General features: G+C 34.9%; 2 protein-coding genes across 5 annotated transcripts; one reads left to right on the top strand and one right to left on the bottom strand.

Moving 5' to 3' along the window:
- The first annotated feature begins 5,506 nt into the window (after nt 1-5,506).
- Nucleotides 5,507-7,527, top strand: LOC146918983 (non-specific lipid transfer protein GPI-anchored 25-like). Its single transcript, XM_085712233.1, has 3 exons — nt 5,507-5,921; nt 6,060-6,128; nt 7,175-7,527. The coding sequence occupies exons 1-3, from the start codon at nt 5,564-5,566 to the stop codon at nt 7,378-7,380; spliced, it is 633 nt and encodes a 210-aa protein (XP_085568359.1). The 5' UTR covers nt 5,507-5,563; the 3' UTR covers nt 7,381-7,527.
- Nucleotides 7,528-7,647: 120 nt separating this feature from the next.
- On the bottom strand, nt 7,648-13,850 carry SDE3 (P-loop containing nucleoside triphosphate hydrolases superfamily protein). 4 transcript variants are annotated; one of them, XM_085712232.1, is made up of 5 exons: nt 13,674-13,850; nt 11,505-12,311; nt 11,231-11,404; nt 8,661-10,112; nt 7,648-8,283 (listed from the first exon to the last, which is right to left on the bottom strand). In XM_085712232.1, the coding sequence occupies exons 2-5, from the start codon at nt 12,273-12,275 to the stop codon at nt 7,903-7,905; spliced, it is 2,778 nt and encodes a 925-aa protein (XP_085568358.1). In that variant the 5' UTR covers nt 12,276-12,311; nt 13,674-13,850; the 3' UTR covers nt 7,648-7,902. The 4 variants fall into 4 exon arrangements, with proteins under 4 accessions (XP_085568358.1, XP_085568356.1, XP_085568355.1 ...); XM_085712230.1 differs by lacking the exon at nt 13,674-13,850 and adding an exon at nt 12,397-12,605; XM_085712229.1 differs by lacking the exon at nt 13,674-13,850 and adding an exon at nt 12,409-12,605.
- Between the last annotated feature and the right edge of the window lie 5,218 nt (nt 13,851-19,068).

Raw genomic sequence — 19,068 nt, 5'->3', positions numbered from 1 at the left:
AATGATGAAAGAGCAACTGTGATAAACGAAGTTGGCAGAGGAAGGACGACCATTGTAGATGGTGGTCCCACATGAACATTCAAAATAGACACAAGAAGGATAGCCATTGCAGGAGGTGGTCCTACAAGGACAATCACATCTGTTGGAGGAGAATTGGGCAATGTTATATCCTAATTTTGGACCTAAAAATACTTGTTCAATTCCTCTTATCTTGCATTTCAAGCCATTTGAACCGTCTCTGATCAATTACATCTTCCTCTGCATTTTATTTCAATGTTACTTGCAAAATTCACATGTAAGGGCATTTTAGTCATTTCCTATGATAAAATTTCTTTCAGTCTTTTAAAAAAATTTGTTTGAGCTCTTTCAAATAGTTTGAATAAGTCTTCATTTCAATTCTATGTCAAAATCCATTTCAAAAATTGCATTTGAAGTCATTTTGAGTCAGTTTTGCCCCTAGGGGCATTTTAGTCTTTTCATGTGTCAAAACTCTGTTCAAATCTTAAAAATTGTCTCTGAGTCTTTCAAATTGGTTTAAGTAAACTTTTGTTTTGATTCTCTGTTAAGAATCCCTTTTAAAAATTTCATCTGAGTCATTTTTAGTCGTGTTAGCCCCAGGGGCATTTTGGTCATTTCACACGAAATTTCGGCAGAGAGAGGTTACTTTAAAGTACCTCATTTAGGCCATTGGTTCGTTTTAGTCCGTTTTGTCAATTTTAGTCGTTTCACTTTACGTTTATTTCAAATTACATTTTTAATTCGATTTTATTATTTTTTTTTTCATTTTTGTCCTAGAAATTTCCAAAATTTGCATTTAAGTCCTTCTCCTAAGTTTTAAATTTTACTCTTAAGTCCTTTTTTTATTATTTTTCGAATTTTCAAGTCATTTTTTTTTAGTCCTTTGAGTCATTTACAGTTAAGTCCTTTTTGTTCAAAGTTTTGCAGTCTGGTCCTTTTTTCTTATTGCAGGGCAGTCCTTCAAAGTTTCAAAATTGCACAAAGGCCCCCAAGTCCAAAATACAGCAAGGAACGAGTTAATTACAGGTCCAGGACACATGTCACTCTTTCAATGGGCCTCAAGCACACATGGCAGATTATAAATAGTACACAGTGTCAGAATTGGCCACAGAATCAACGCCACATCACAAACACTATTCCACATTCTCTCTCCAAAATCACAGATCAAAATTCAGAATTCTCCAGAAACTCAAGAACGTACCAAACCCTAACAGCATCAATTGAACCAAATTCAACAAAATCAATGTTGATTCTCAGAGATTTCTTGAGAGATCATCATCATCGAATCAATACCCCTGCAATTCAAGCTTGAATTCAACACGAGAGTGACGAATCCAAGCGATCACAGAGAGGAGATAACAAGAAGAAGAAGGATCGAAAATTCGAATCAGAGAAGACGAAGAAGAATTTCACCAGTTCAACAACAACGAAGTATTTACCAGAAAGCTCAGAGAGGATCTACGAAGATTTCCTTCGTCTTCTCACTCGAACCTTCAGGTATATCCAAAAACCTTCTCGCTTTTTCACTAAAAATCATCATTGAAGGCTCAGAATGTGAAGTAAACGGTGAATCGAAGTGGAATCTTCAAAAAATGCAATAAAAGTTCAAAACGAAACCCTAAACGAAGAAATCATGAAGATTCACCGTTTAATTTCTTAATTAGAGTTTAGATTCGTCATCAGTGTAGAAAACGAAACAAGTTAGGGTTTCGTATCAAGAATTTCGAAGAAGTTCCAAAAAGCCAAAAGCCGTAAAGTTTAGGTGTAGATCTAGGTCGATCTATTAGGTTTTGGAGAAAACGAACGCCATTTCTGGACTTAGGACGAAGAAGACGACCTAATAGTGTAAAAAATTTCAAGGAACACCAAAGTTTCAGCTCCGGCGTGGCGGCGCTAACGCCAGCCACCGCGTCGGAGAGAACTCCGGTCGTCTTCTCCGGCCTGCAAGTTGCAGAGCTCAGGAGCCTTTAGAGAGAGAAGGAGTGGAGGTAGAGAGAGAAGGAGAGGAAGGAAATGAATTGGACCGGTGTCCTTAGCCTTTTATAGGCGCTTAGACCGGTCCGGTTCAGGACTGGTTCGTTCTCTTCTTCTCTCCACCGTCAGATCCTGCTTTGATCCATATGGATCAATCTGACGGCTCCTGAACCTCACCTGTGATCCAGATCATTTGGACTTTGGGTTTGGGCTTTTTGTTTGCTGCAGTTAACGTTTTTTCTTGATTTTCTTGCTATTTCCCACGCTGTCTTTGATATTTGTACCCCTGGCATGCTTAAAATGTTTTAGAAAATCCTAGCAAAATTTATAAAGCTTTCTTAATATTTTTGTGATGTTTTTGTGTTGATTTTATACTGAAAAGCTTGATAAAAAATATTGAGATAGTTTCTTGTGTTATTTCTTGAATTTTATGTTAAAATTGGTAGAAATTGGCTTAGTTTTGTTTCCAATTCTTGATGTGCACTTGTGATTCATGATGTGTGATTTTGTGAGGAATCTACCATAGCTTGAATGTGTTTTTTACTGGTCATGTGCACATATTGTTTACTTGTTTGCTTTGCAAGTAATCTTGGTGAATAAATAGTGTAAATAGATCTAAATTTACATTAAGATGTAAGGCTTACTATAACTCTTAGATTCTCATCTTTAAACCTGGATTTCATGTCTTGAAAATATATTGAACCATGAGAATCATAAGTCATAGTTAAGTCTTGCCTTGGTGAGGAATTTTAGGTCTATTTTACATTACTCTTGCTTATTTCATATCCATTCTTTTCCTCCTCTTGGTTATAATGGCTTTACTTACCTATATCTTTTTTCTATGCCTTATATTACTAACAAGTTCCTCTATTGTATTTCATACATCATGAGCATTCCATTCTCCATATCACATCTCCATCCTTTTATCTTTCCACACTTTAAAGTTTCACCAAAAATTAGAATGTAATACTTAGGACCTTTTGTACTTTACTTTCATGCAATTTTTAATTTCTTGCAAGACCATAGAATGTAAACTAGGGCATGATGTAATAAGGACAATGGACTCTAATAATGTACACCGACACAAGCACCGACACATGCACACACACCACTTTAGGTATATAGTTAGAATATGCATGTTTAGATGTATGTTTAGGATTGTATGTTTAGATGAATGTTTAGGCTTTATACCTAGAAAAATCATTTTCCAAAAAATATGAACAAACTTCACTCAAACCATTTTCAAAATAAACCTTGGGATCAAAATCCCATTGTATTTTCCTTTTTCATTTTCTTAACCAAATTTCAATGAATTGTAATCATACTTGACTTTTTCCAAAATAACTAATTCCACCTCACCATTTCTAAATCTCATGCCCTTGAGGCCTCTCTCTTATTCTTCAAAATCCCATTTTCAAACTTAAAATCAACCAACAAAAACATTTTTGGAAGAGAACTACGGTGGATTTGATCCCTTAAACGGGTACGTAGGCAAGGAACAAAATTCCTTCAATTCAACTAAAATAAAAATCCAAAAACATTCTTCTCCCTCCAATTCTTCACTTAACAAACTTTAGGCCTAATAATTACTTTTCAAAATAGCATTTAAAAATAAAGCGCGCGCGTAGAAATCAAAGACGGTTCCTATAGGATACTATAGTCGTTATGGGTGCCTAACACCTTCCCGTAGCGAAAACAACTCCCGGACCTCGATTCTCAAGGGTTTTGCTTATTTTTTCCCTTCCCAAGAAAAAATGAGATATCACCGGTTAAAAAGGTTCAAACGTAATCAATGTTTGACACCCGAAAACCAAGATAAAACAGGCAAGATCCCTTAAAGCATTGACCTTTTGTTCATGTTCCAATCTATTAAAACACCGTGATATAGGATTCTTTTTGACAAGAGTCGAAGAAGATGACAATCAACACGTTCATTCCCTTCTTCATGAGGAAGTGATTCTTTCCACAACACATTGCTTGAAAGCAAATATATTGAACTAATGACAAAATAAGACAAACATTGGCATGTGACCACACTTTGGATTATAACATCCGAAAATGTGATGAATCCAGTTCAAATTCTATTTCTTGAATGGAATCAATAATCCAGAAGAAGGAAAAAAAAAACTCGATCAAACGACCATGTTTTAAGAGAATGTGTGGTTGAAATTCCTAATACAACGGATTCGATCAAGTTTGGTTGAAAATTGACATAACGAGAGAGAATTCAAATTGGGGTGGTGGTAAAGGGAGGTAAAATTTCGTAGGGTTAATATGTGTTTACCCCCCTGTAATATAGGCCATTTCCGGTTTTACCCCCTGTAAAATATTTTTTTTGGATTTCGTCCTCGTAATTTGAAGATTTTTGGTTTTGGACCTTCACGAGTTTTGACAGTACAAAATCAAAGACATGGCAGGGGGTAAACCGAAATTTGCTCAAATGAACAGGGGGGGTAAACCAAATTTTTTTCAAATTACAAGAGGGGTAAACCTAAATTTGCTCAAATTACAGGGGGTGAAATATTCAATGAAGGTCTAAAACCAAAATATTTTCAAATTTCAAGGATGAAATTCAAAAAAAATATTTTACAGGGGGGAAAACAGGAAATGTCCTATATTACAGGAGGGTAAACACATATTAACCCAATTTCGTATATGGAAAATGAGTGAATGTGTGTGTATATATATATATATATATATATATATATATATATATATATATATATATATATATATATATATATATATATTAGTACAATTTGAATTATATAAATCTGAAGATTGTTTTTGCTTTTGTCATTCGAATGGAGTAAAATGAAAAAATTGAAGAGCATACAAGAGAGTGGAAAAACAAATGCTCTTTTAAAAAGTATCAGGATAGCAACAAATTAGGTTCTTAGTGATCACCAACCAAGAGACCAATGTATTATCTTTATGCCTAACTAGGGAAAAGATAGATTTATATATACAATTTTCTGTTGTGCTTAATTGCATATTTATATCATCATACTTGGTTATAACTTTTTAACATACATCACACTCAAATAATTTTGGTAAATAAGATCAAAATAAGCTCACTTTAAAATGCAATTTTTTTTAATAAGATATTGTTCATACTGCAATAAGTTGTTCATATTATAAAGATTTAACTAATTTTTTTAAATAAATTTAAAATAATATCATAAAAATGTTAAAATTGTAAATATAATAGTTTAAACAAAGAACATAATTGAAAAAAGAAAAGGAAAAAAAAGTAGCACACCAAAACTTTGTATAATCTTTATATATAGATATAGATGATCAAAATTCATATTTATGCAAGAAATAGACACAAAAATGCAATGTCTATCTTACTTAAAAGTAGTGGATCTAAATCCGTGTTTATAGACACGCAATTTTTTAACGATTAGAGTTAATTTTTTTATTTTTTAACAAACAATTAGAGTTAGTTATTAAGTACTTACTATTAATTATTATAATCATCATTGAGATAGAAGAAGGGGCAATAGTGAGAATTCACTCGTATCACTTCGTTTCTCTCCCGCCAAATTCCTTGCCGTTTTTCTCCAACATGGAAAACACCTCCTTCTTCTTCCTCTTCATGCTGAGTCTGATGAGTATCTCCGCCGTTACAGTAGCGGCGCCACCACCACCTTCCTCTCCAGAAGGTTGCACTGATCAGCTACTTCTATTCTCTCCGTGTCTTTCTTACGTCTCCTCTCCTCCAAACAACCTCACGGAGACTGCTTCCACCAAATGCTGTGACGCTTTCTCGTCAACGTTCGCGCCGAACTCTCTCTGTTTCTGTTATCTCCTCCGTGATAATCACATTCTAGGCTTCCCTCTCAACTCCACAAGGCTTCAATCGCTCTCCTTGCTATGTCTCTCTCCTCCACCAACTACTTCTTCTCTCAATGTTCTTTGCGCAGGTTCGTTCTTTGTTCTTTCTTTTCAAAGATTCTTAAGAATTTAGATACATAAATAATCAAATACAGAGAGATTAATTGAATTGAAATTGAAATTGAAATTGAAATTGAATTGTTGTTGTTTGATTCACATTGTTACAGAATCACGGACTCTTCCTCCTCTCGGCAGCGCAGATATTCTTGGTGTTCCCGTCACTCCTTCAGGAACAGGTGATTGATTCATTTTCTGTTCCATGCATTTGTTTCGTTAAAGATTATCATACTCAAGAATTGTGCATGTTTGGATTGGCTTATTTGAGTTTATCAACTTGGCATAGCATAAGTTTAGTTTTGTCAGATTTGTGAGAACTTTTGAAGACAGCTTATAACAATTTTCAAAACTTTTTTAGCTTATTTTCATAAGTTTTCCAATGTAGCTTATATACACAACTTATAGCCTATACAAAAACAGATTAACTTTATTTTATCTTTTGCTATAGAAATAGCTTATGTGAGCTTATACATAAGCGCTTATCATAATAAATGTTTGTGCTATAAGTTGTAAGTAAGTTGTTTATCCAAACAAGCTACCATAATCAGTTATTAGGGAGCTTATGTGAAAAAAGAAGTTATTAGAAAGCTTCTATAGGTACTTGACTAAAGATTGAAGAATTTCTATAAATTTGATTGTTAAATCAATAAGTTAATCATATTTTTTAATTAACTGACAATTTGTAAACTTATATGCTTTGAAAAGTACTATCAATTTATAGTATGGTAATAAGATGTATCGTTTATTATAAATGAAAATAATGCTAATTTTATATATAAAGTTATTTAAAAATATTTAGTTATAACAACTAACAAGTTTTAAAATGATTTTAAATGTAATTTGGATGAACCTTTTGTGTATAACGACATAGAATTTTGACTGTTAAAACAATATTTTCTCAAGCTTTTAACATTTTGGCAACCTTTATTCTCCTATAATTTGTTTTAAAAAAAAATAAATTACATGCATTATCTAGAATGAAAAAACACAAAAGCATTTACTTTTTTCTATATATTTTCTCTATTATTTTGTAAATAGTATCAGATAGTTTGTTATGAAACTCCACAAAAAAAATATGATTTGCTATGAAATGATGGTTAATTATTTAACTATTGGTTCAAAGAACAACAATAACAATACGGTTGATTTTTTTTTACAATGGCTTAAAAATCCTATAATAATTCATATTAAAATTGACGATGACATAATGCATGTCCTTAAACAGGTAGTGCTAGTGCAGCAGGGAAAATGATACCCCGCAACGGCAAGGGCAATGGAGCGGGGACAACAATGTACTTTCCATCGTTGAATGGTTCAACTTCATCAACAGTCACTGGTGGTGGATACTACAAGCATTTGCTACTCTCTCCATTACTTACAATGTTTTTTTGCACTCTTCCACTCCTCAACCTCGACACTCTCTACTTTTAATGCTCAGTATCTTGTGTTTACTACTTTAACTCATTGCTAAAATGTCTTGTGACTAGTTTTCATTACCATCATCATCTTGTATGTTCATAGAAATTCATAGAATATATGGTTGAAGTACGATGAGTTTCTGTTTCACCTCATATTGTTTTTATTTCAAATTGCATGGAAAAAGTTGTATGTACCATTTGTTCCTTGCAAAAGTAACATAAGTTATGTATTGTAGGCTATAGAAAACTGGTTAACCGCAACAACTAATCAAGTCATGAGTTTAACTAATTAATAATTAATCTATTCCTCCAGATTCAATGTAGGTATCGGATCAATTTTCAAAAAAAATAATAAAAATTTCCCCCATTCTTTTTCTTGATTCACCGTCATAATTAGCTTTGCGGCATAGAGGATATAAATATGGATAGGTCTTTTTCCCACTTCATTCCAATCGCATGATGTTTAAGTTGGCATAAACTAATTGCCAAGAAAAAGAAAAAGAAAAAAAACATGAATGTCGAGCCCAAGTACGGACTACTTCCAGCCATCAGACCATTCAGCTTCATCGGTGACAGGTTTTGGGAGGTCTGACTGGAAGGAATCTTGACCAGCTTCTGCATTGTTAGAGGGCAATGTGTTCCAGCCATCTTGACCAGATTCTACATTGTTTGAGGGAAATGTGTTCCAGCCATCAGACCATCCAGCTTCATCTGTGCCAGGTTTAGGGAACTCTGACTGGTAGGAATCTTGACCACCTTCTATATTGTTTGAGGGCCATGTGTTACCTTCATCGAAGCCAAAGCCAGAGTTCTCTCCAACGCCCTCATCATAATGTTCTATCCTTTCTGGAAGAGAACAACCCAGATAGGATGAATTGTCCACACAGTGCCACAGCATTTGGCTCCAATGATCATCCTGCCAGAAGTAAGCAAAGAATGGTCATCATAAACAATCAGGATTTCATAAACAAAGGTCCAGCCAACAATCAGGATTTCATAAACAATCAGTCTTTGATTATTATCAAAATGTTTTGCATATTTTCAAACCATAATTATAAAGCTAAATAGACAAACTGACTAATTAATGTAGAAAGCAGTAATGTTACATTGGTAAGCACTTCCTTTCTCATTACAGCATAAAACTAATTAAACAAGTACCATCTTAGAGGTAGAACCCTTTGACTTACAGGCAATGCGAAGGGATATATAAAGATGTTCTATTCACGGCATAAAGTTGATCAGAAATATAACTATTATAAAATGAGTTATGGTTTGTTAAATAAAAGGCAGTACCTTGCATATAATATGAGGGTTCCCAATTATAACCAGCAATGATATAGCACGGGTTATAGCCACATTAAACCTTCTATGATTGCTCAAAAAGCCAAGACAGTGGATTCTGTCAAACTCATTATGTTTGATGGTTGATCGAACAGTTGATACAATGATGACCTCCTTCTCTTGTCCTTGGAATTGCTCAACACTGCCAACTTTGACATCAGGCATTTCTAGATTTTCAAGTGTCTGTTTTATTTTCAACACTTGTTGTCTATATGGAGTTATAATGCCAATGTCTTCCTCTCTTATTTTACCACCATTTATCAGCTTCCCAACAGTTTCTACAACCTTGCTTACTTCGATTCGGTTGAACCATGATGGGTTATTTCCTTCTCTTTCATCGCATCCTTGGATACCAAAGAAAAGAACAGGGAACTCCTTATTAGGGAGAAATTCTGCAGTCACCATGAAAGTTGAGGGATCTCTACATGCCATCAATTCCCCAAAATAGAACAGCTTTGAAGGGAGGTATAGAATCTCTGGGTGACATCGGTAGTTTCTAACCAGTTTCGTTATATAATTGGCATCTCCACTGCCATATAACTCACAGTTAAACAACCGTTCCAGGAAAGACACCCCCAATTTGTACTCATCTGCTTTCTTGGAAAATATTACTGGGCCCAACTGCAAGGGGTCTCCAGCCAGAACAACAACAGTGTCCCTTCTGCAGAGATGGGCTATAGGGATCATGGTTTCAGGTTCTGAAGCTTGGCCAGCCTCATCCAAGAAAATATGAGAAAAGTGACCGCGGGCAACATCTTCAGCAAAAAGAAGAGAGGCACTCATATATGTGGATACCACAATTCTATAATGATTGAGGGCATTGACCGGGGGACACTTAAATATCATCTCGTCAAAGAAGCAGAAGCGAAGAAATTCAGGTTTTACATCTTCATATGGCCTGGCAGTGGCATTGAGCCTAAATACTTCATTTTCTCGAAATTCAATATCCTTCTCAGCAAGGAGTTTCTCCAGTATGTGGTCTGCTGCACTGTTTGAGGGGGCACAGACAAGAATACGAGTATTCTTATGATGTTGGTAGAGCTGGAGGATTGCTTCCACTATTGTCCTAGTCTTGCCTGTACCTGGAGGCCCATGAATCACATAAGGTGGTGCGCCTCTGCAACCCAGAATCATTTTGATCGAACACATTTGCTCCTCATTTAAAGAACCAGAAATGGGAACCAGATCAGTGGTTTTAATGCACCTTCTTTTGGATGAAGTAGATGGAAAAAGAAACTCAGCACCCAAGTTTTCTGCTGCCTCAACAGCTTGATATAACCTTCTCATATTGATCCTATTATATGTGAAGTAAACATTATAGAGATCTTCATCTCTATGGTAAAGGTGAAATTCACGATCAAACTTCAAATAGACCTCATCAGCTTCAACCCGGTGAACAAATCCCTACAGAAATTTAATTATCATTGTAGTTTTTATATAAAGGGCAGGATAAGATACCCAAAATCAATTAATAGAAGAATGCACTTCATACACACAGTGGTGGATTCATCTACTCTAAAGATCACACATACAGACCTGTAAATACAATTAGTAGTTTCTTCGAAACTAAAATTTTGGGTTGGGCTTAACTCAGCCCTACAAAACCGGCTTGTAAGAGGGGATGTCTCCCACATATAAAATCATTTTCAAGCCGTATCTCATCCAATGTGGGACTCTTAACAATACTAATAACAAAAACTGTGTTTCCTAGATTCTACAATTGTACACTCACCATTTATATGCATGTCAAGAATACCTGACAATGACATTCCGAAATATAACCAAATGAACAGAGATGGCTTAGAAGATTGAAAAAATACAAGTGCCAAACCAAATTAAGTCAAACTCAGAGGCGAGAGCAACATTATAAGAACATGGGTGAGTTAAAAACAAAAATTATCTTTGGTTAGCCTAGTGCAAGTTCAACCAACATATCTCAAGTTGATAATTGCTGGTGATATATACTTTGTAAAAGAGATTCCTGGGAGGCTCTCAAGGAGAAGAAGAAAGACAGACATGTCAAATTTATTACACGAAATAATCACCTTTTTATTTTAAAATTATGTATTAATCGCTAGCTTTAATTTTATTCAAGGTTTGGAACCTACACCCACAGAAATGAAAAGTACACACAAGAGCTCAGTCTATCATAGTTGCCTCAGGATCATCAATGCAGCAGTAGAATCTGTAAGCCATAAATAAATAAATAACCAGGGGGAATGCTATCAATTCAATGCATATCTAGTGGCATCTACTGAAATGCATTTACAACAATGAAAGGGCATTGAATGGTCAATGATCAAGATACATGATAAGGACATGTACTCTTCTTAATACCTACAGATCAGATTCCATTTATAACACTTCAGAAAATATAGAAACATGTAAATAATTACAGTATGCATCTGATGACAATGGTTTGAGGACCGAATTCCAGTTCAACATAGCTAAAGAGCTGATTTATCTAAATGAGGAATGTCAAGTGACAATGTGGTGGTATGCAGACAAAATAAGAACCAGACCTGATATACAGTTGTAGCACCTTCATCTTGTTCAGAAGCCAGCCTGGCGAAGATAGAATCCCCATGCACCAGTGATGGCCTTCTCTCAGCAAGCCCAGGCACCTCCAAGGACAAAAAATTGTTTCCTCTCCTTCTCATAGTTATGCATTCCATGTCATAAGTGCTCATATCATCCTGAAAGCAGAAGTCAATGGCAAACAAATAATAGAAACAAATATCCGGCTCATACTCCTATTTTAGTTTCTTTCATGAACCAAAAAACAAACAAGATTACCTCTAATTGTATCTCTTCCATTATTATTAGTGTTTTGAAATAAGACGCATAACTCCTTCTTGTAAGGCCATCTTCAACGACTTGAGGGACCTGATTGCCCTCAAGCAAGAGCCTAATATCCTTGGGAACCTCATATTTAGGAAGCCTATTTACGTATTTTCGATTTGACTTTGCTAAAGGGCGTGAGCCAGGAACAAAATTGTCTACAACAAATTTGTCTTTCTTCCTTGTTCTTGAGTAAGGTCTGTTAGAAGCCAGAGATTTTGAGATCTTGTCTTCAACCAAGAGGAAAACCACCCTTTCAATTTTCTCATCTCCAACGTCAAAATACACAACAGATGAGTACATGCCCATGTCTTTGGTCTTGCAAGACAGCCATATCTTTAAGATCTCGCCAGGCTGAAGCATCCTGTCCTCCACTCTGAAAGATTCTATAAAGCTCTCTGCATTTGAATTTGCCGGTGGAGGCTCCGTGAGAGAAAGAGTGAAAGAGTCCGGAGGGTTTGAGGCAAAAATATGAACGCTCCACAGGTCCACTGGTTCCTCGGTAGTATTATTAATGGTTATTAACTCCACGGCAGTATCTCCAACAGATACCGATTGAGGCTTCCCATTCTTAAAAGCAAACGGGACAGATACGATTACTGGAGCCCCGTCATCAGCAACATAACTGCAAACAGATCTCTCTTCCTCGAAATCTAGAAATCCGATTTCAGCCTTTTCCCCTATGACAGAGCATTCATCTTCTGACCTGTATCCGACAGTACTCATTGTGAAAATGTTTTGTCCTCCTTCCAAGTTTCACTTCTGCAAAAAAATATTGCCCAATGATGAATAAATATTCATAATATAAATTTTTCAGCAAAGGCAAAAAAAAAAAAAAAAAACATACGAGAAAGAGAACCTAAAAAGCCATTAGGGTTGGTTCCCTTTACAGTGAATTAAAATCATGGACTCATGGGTATTCCTAAATGAATCCAAATTCTCTTATTTTACCAACTAACGACAATAGCAGGAGAGGATCTTGTCCCGAGAGAGACTTATGTCGTAATCCTAGATAGCGGCGCAGAGCGGCCAATCTCAAAACTGCAATATCAGCGTGAAGCGAGATGGCCATTATTCTAATATTTTTATAATTAACAAAGAAGGAAAAAGTTGTCACTGATGGAAAGACCCAAAGAGAGAAACAATTCTTCATGAATCTGACTTAAGCCCATCATTGGACTTTTTAAAAAGCCCATATGCTAAATCCTAAAAAATTCTACTATGCCAAACCTTAAAACCAAGACAGTTTCTCAATCCTCCCCCCTATATGCTCAAATTAGTCAAAATATACTACCGGAAACACACTTCCGGTAGTGTTTTTTCAGATAAAATACACTACCGGAAGTACACTTCCGGTAAACCCCTCGTGTTTTCGGGGGATGGGTTGAGAAAATATCTAAAACTAATGCTCTCTACATACAACATCTTATCTCCTAATGCCGCAACCTAGCTTGGCAATGTTGCGCACTTCTCCTCTCTTTCATTTCTTCTTTTAATTCTTCTCTATGCGCGATAAGAAGCTGACCAGAAAACTCCCATTCATGATCAGAAAGACTCCCAAAACCATTTTGTCAGACAAATTGTGAATCAATGATGTCAAGTTTTTTCAAACAATTTCACCATTGCGGCCATTTAGCTTACAAACCATTACAGTCGCCAGATAAAAACATACTAAACCAGCATTTAACATTGCACGATACCGTAATCCCACTCCACTCCATTATTACGTGCCACAAAACGACGATATTAACAACTTCGACTGAGACAAACACAAACTAAAAGTACATTTGTGTAAAAATGGTAAACCCCAACAAAAATCATAACTTTACAACGAAATCCACACATTTGTATAACAAAATAATCATAAAAAATTTGATTTTGGTAGAACCTAAATGACACAATCATCCTACATCAGTCATAACTTGCAAATGGTACATTTTGTTTTTCAATCTTTGATTGTTATTTCTTCATTTAGATAGAAATTAGAAGCCCTATTATTATCTAAAAATACCCGAAAAGAAAAGGAAAAAAAAAAAGCATTTTTGAGAAATAAAAACACAACCAAAACGAAGATTGAAAAAAAATATATAAGTAATCGAAAGAAAGAGAGAGGATTTTGCTTACAGTGAGGGTTTGCTTGCGTTTGCGTTGCGCAGAGAGAGAGAACTGAAAGAGTGAAGAGTCTCTCTCAATCTTCGCTTAACACAACTCAGTCGTTCGAATATTCATCAATATCATAAATAAATAAACTAAATTTTTTAAGGTTTCATTACCTAGGATGGGTACATCGTACATGTTGACAAGTTATTAACACCAAAACATTCCTCTTATATGTTCTATACTTCTATTTTCAAAAGGGTTAATTATGTTTCTAGTCCCTATAAAATAGCGACCTTGTAAGTTTAGTCCCTACTTAATTTTAATAGCATTTTTAGTCCCTATAAAAAAAAAATTTACTTATAATTTTAGTCCCTGCTAAAACAAAGTTTGATTAATTATCCTTAAACTCTTAAATTTTTGAACGATTTTTTTGAGACAAGATTAGAACACTATGAAAGGTTCGTTTACTAAAATTTAGAATTTTCTGACATGAAATGAATTAAATATGAATTTTTTAAAACGACAAAAGTTAAAGATAAAGAGTAATAAAATCTGGATGTAGAAATCAAATTTTGCAATAATTTTTTGCGGACGAACTTTTAGTAATGTTCTAAACATGTCTGTAAAAAATTGTTCAAAAATTTAAGAGTTTAAGCATATATTAAACAAATTTGAATTGAGTAGGGACTAATACTCAGTGCAGAAAAACAAAATTAGGGACTAAAAATGCTATTAAAATTAAGTAGGGACTAAACTTACAAGGTCGCTATTTTATAGGGACTAGAAACATAATTAACCCTTTTCAAAAATATTTTAATAAAATATCCATTGTGCTTAATATATCATTTTTGGTATTTTAGAAAATTTGTACTTGAAACAAAAAAATTGTTTTGTGGTTTAGTGAGAACAAAAATTTCAATTTTTATCGTGTCACTTGCCCACTTCCTTCTGATTTTGCAATGTTTTGAAATGGTTTTACAATCAAACATTATACAACTTAAGTTGTTTTGTCATGCATTTTGTTTTTTAGCAAATCAAACATTCCGTCATTCATTTGGGGTCATTCCCAAAATGTTGGGACCAATATAAATTTCACACGATTAAAAAATAGAGGTATGTTATTTGAACAAGTATTTTTTAGACAATTTATGACACAAAAAAAATATATACAAAGAAATGCACTCCCTCCATTTTAAAATGAGTGTTGTTTTAGAAAAAAATTGTTTTAAATATGAAATTCATGTTTAATCTCCTAAAAATTTCATGGTCAGACAATATATGAAATTTTTTTGGTTAAATCTCTTAAAAAACTAGAATGAAAAATTTTTAAGCTTCAAAAACATAAAAAATTATATTTAATTCATGTTTGGTTAAAAAAAATTATTTTGGGAGAGGTTATCATAACATTCTAAACATTTTTTGAAAATTTTCATTCAAAATATGAAAGTTACACATAAGTTGACTTAAAAGTAAGGACAAAAAATGAAGATTGAAAATATTTAGGGATTGAAAGTGGAAGAAAAATTTAGGACTAAAACGAAAAGTTTGTATATTTATAATGACCAAAAGCATATTTAACCCTAAAATCTTCTCTATGCTTTATGAAAATCGTCTTTTTTATAATGAAAAAATAAAATAAAAATCAAGAGCAATACATTTGTGAATATTTTTATGAATTATCTCATACAGTATGTAGTACTATTTTTTTCATTTAAGGTTGTTACAAAAAAATTCGTGTAATGAAGGGCATTAAATTCTTTTTTGTCAAAAAATAAAAAGAGCATTACGTTTTTGGTATAAGACTGGACGGTGATAATGAATTTTTCCCAAGGCAAAACTTGGGTGAATATGACTCATTGTTGAAGCTATATAGGAACTGCGTACTATTTTTGGATATTTTACTTTTATTTATTTTGACAAATTTTGGATGTTTTACTTGATCTACAAAGTATTTAATTAGTAGTTTGTATTAGCTTATATCCATTGGCATTGGCAAGCTTGAATTGACGTGTTCATGTCACTGAATGGAATATGTTTACTTGCCAACTTAGAATTGTTTATATACTAATGATTTTTTTGTTGTTGTCTAGGTTTAAGTAAAGATTGAATTGTTTTTTCAATTATGCTTCTCAGGAAATAACCATCTTCCTTTTAATATCTGTTTGGGGCACCTTTGGGTGTTGGGTTGTGCAACATTTAATAGCTAAGAAATACAAAACTGGGGTTAATCACGTGGTTCCTTAAGCTGAAAATGAATGAGTTTGAAAGAATACGGTAAAGGGGAACAAAAAAGATTTTAGTGGGTAATTTAAAGATCGAATAATTGTAATCTTGCTTGAATAAAGCATATCTAAAATACTTACTAGTATTAGATGGGGGTCCCGCTGGAATTTTGTTTTAACTTGTAAGCTTAAAAAAGTTTTGATGAGCTCTGCCCTTTTCGATTCATGTGTGGATATTACCCTTTGAGGCAAAATGAAGCTCACGTTTTTCGAGTCCTCTCTTCCTCCTTAATATGTGAATCTTATAAGATGGCATCCTTCATATATGTTAGTGACCTCAAGAACATTAGAACGTTGGTTCTGTCTAATACCAAGACTGCTATATCTGGTTTTGCGCAGCCGAAGATGAAAATTGTTGTTCACACATTAGAGAAGGCTGGGACACACATGTAAAATACGCTTTTGCCCCCTCGGCAGTCTGCCGAGGAATTAAAAATCCGGCTGCAGTTAACTGCCGAGGAATTCCTCGGTAGTTAACTGCCGAAGAAATCATTTATGCAGACAGCAGGTCCTGCATTAATGCTAACCCTTACCAAGCCGTTTTTAGGCCAGTTTTGACCTGTAATTTCACCAGAGCATTTCCATAGGCAATTCAAATTATACAACAATGAAACTCGGTCATAAACAAGAAAAATACAATATCTTTTACATATGTCCATAATTAAATCAAACCGACATTTGGTTCAAACCACACAAAAGTTTGAAATTCATCAAAACGGAACATAGTGTCCATAATCAAACAACACATTACAAGTCATTACACATCATTACACATCATTAAATTAAATCCCTACTTACATTCATTACAATTGCATATGGAACGAACATATATATATAATACATTATTTTCCACCATATTCCTAAACATAAATCCGACGTCGCTATCGTCTTTAATAAGCCAAGGCATATAGCTTGCCGTTTTCCATGCGAATTCATCTCTATCTTCTCCTAGGTCTATCATTGGCATTAGAGCAGACAAGTGACGTGTATATTGATTTTCACCAAGATGCTCAAAATAAGTGTTAAGTTGTGTCTTCAAATCATCAATAGAGTCCGTCGGTGTTATCATAACCTTAACTGTCTTTTTAAACGAGCAATACCTAACACGACCTTCAATTCTTGCAACCTCTGACATGTTTCACTTGACAAAAGCTTTAACAAAATAATCATAGATTAGAACAAAATTAAATGGAATGTAATAACGAATAAATCAAATGCGTAAACATTAATAAGCTATAAATAAGTATTACACTAGTTTCAAGTAAATAAAAGTCATATTATCATATATATCAATATCAATTACATAATGTTACTTATATATTGGCCACAAAAAATTGGCATTACAATTTTGACACCAAAATATACGTCGGTGTAATTTCTACCAAAAAAAAGGACTAACACCGACAAAAAAATCCCTTGTTAATTGCCAAGTGATTGGAGAAGATCAAGTGACATAAAATCTTCCTCATCTTCCGCAATAACTTCAAATTGTTGCTTTGGTTTTTCGGGAGTGTCCAACAAAATAGGCGCCGCTTTGTTTGATTCCTTTTGTGGTTTTGGCGGTTTATTTCCACTTTCAATAGCCATGAGCTTTCGGAACAACTCATGTTGATCCAAATACTCATCTTCCCAAGTCACCGCATCTTGTTTCTTGTGATTGTGCCACTCCGTAGATGATGGAGGTAGTGGACAATCATTCCTCAAGTAAATAAGCACAAAGTGATTAGGAATTACCCCAAGGCACATGATGGGAGTTTTTTGCTTACCCGGCGGTGGTGGCCCTCTTAGTGGAAAAAAAGATTCCGAGTTACCAAGTTCAAGATTTGTCAACACAACCACACACCTTTTGTAATAATTGGCAACAATGTGCCCCATGTCCAGAAAAGTCAACCACTTATCAACAAGATGTGCACAACTTTTTGTATTTGCGGGAGGATGTAAGTCATTTAAAATGTAGTTATAACGATCCTCACCCGCAAATACTTCAACATAATCATCTCTATGATCTTTTAATTCTTGAATAAGATGTGTACGAATCATGAGATGATTTTGTTCGGTTAAGCCCATGAACTCGGCTATAGCCCGGAATCCACAATGTCCATCGCCAATAACATCCACCACTTTTTCAATAAATGGAAGCATGAAGCGTGGCATATAATCAATAGGCCTCATAACCGGGATAGCCTTAGGCTTTGGATACCGAGAAGGTGGTGGAAGTGGGGAAATTGGTGCTTTACCAAGACGAGCACCTTTTTTCCTTTTATATGATGATGTTGTTGGTGATGGTGACGGTTGACTATCCGGATTTTGGGAATCAACAACCTCCCAAGAAGAAGGGATCCGGCTAGTGGATGTAATTCTTCCTTTAGACCTCGCAATGTCCACTTTTTTCTTGGCTCCCTTGGTTGTTGCTTTTTGTGGTGGTGGAGACATCATGGTGGTTTCAGGAAATGCCAATTGCCGCAAAGCCTCCTTGACTTCAAGCTTCATTTGGAAAGGGAGTTTCTTGAGACGTTCTACAATACCCTTCAACTCATCATCCACCGAAAAACCAAGTTCATTACTTTCTTCTCCCATGCGTAACCTTTGCCAATGGTGGTGTATCTCATCCAATAAAATTGGCTTTTCTTCAAGGAGTTTAGTTGCAATTTCGCATGCACATGGTAAGCCGTAAGATGTCCTTTGAACACAACCACAAATTTCCTTGTTCATGCACAACGTTTCCCTACAACGTGACTCTTCCATAGCAATGTTGTCCAAAGCATATCTAGACACATGACCACCTAAGCCGGAGTACAAAGTGACATCTTTGAATCTATGTTCCAACACGGTAACGCTCTGACCAAAGGCTGTTTGTATCGCAGTGTGTTGAAGCAACAACATGTTATGTATTTTCTCCCAACAAGTACCCAAATCACCCACACTATTGTCCAAATATTTCTTCACCAAAGCATATGAGCCGATTCTACCCTATTGGTGGATCTACAACCAAGATGCAACACACGGTCTGTCCATACCCTCACTATTTTCTCCTTCACTTCATTCAAGGTGGTCATGGCATAGGCTAGGAAAGGTGGGAAATCACTACAGGCATCTTGGAACTCCACTAATGCATTTGCATATAACTCTTGAGTGGA

The sequence above is a fragment of the Medicago sativa genome, chromosome 5, assembly GCF_051527215.1.
Source record: "Medicago sativa cultivar Bolivia chromosome 5, Bolivia_mono, whole genome shotgun sequence".
NCBI classification, from domain to species: Eukaryota; Viridiplantae; Streptophyta; class Magnoliopsida; order Fabales; family Fabaceae; genus Medicago; species Medicago sativa.
The sequence above is the reverse complement of the archived record's forward strand: the minus strand, read 5'-3'. Positions and strand labels throughout refer to the sequence as shown.

Excerpts from the sequence above, each read along its gene's own strand:
- LOC146918983 (XM_085712233.1), top strand. The coding sequence starts at position 5,564 with ATGGAAAACACCTCCTTCTTCTTCCTCTTCATGCTGAGTCTGATGAGT. Across the intron at positions 5,922-6,059 it reads TCTCAATGTTCTTTGCGCAG|AATCACGGACTCTTCCTCCT; the intron begins GTTCGTTCTTTG and ends ACATTGTTACAG. Across the intron at positions 6,129-7,174 it reads CGTCACTCCTTCAGGAACAG|GTAGTGCTAGTGCAGCAGGG; the intron begins GTGATTGATTCA and ends GTCCTTAAACAG.
- SDE3 (XM_085712232.1), bottom strand. The coding sequence starts at position 12,275 with ATGAGTACTGTCGGATACAGGTCAGAAGATGAATGCTCTGTCATAGGG. Across the intron at positions 11,405-11,504 it reads TGGAAGAGATACAATTAGAG|GATGATATGAGCACTTATGA; the intron begins GTAATCTTGTTT and ends TTCTGCTTTCAG. Across the intron at positions 8,284-8,660 it reads ACCCTCATATTATATGCAAG|GATGATCATTGGAGCCAAAT; the intron begins GTACTGCCTTTT and ends TACTTCTGGCAG.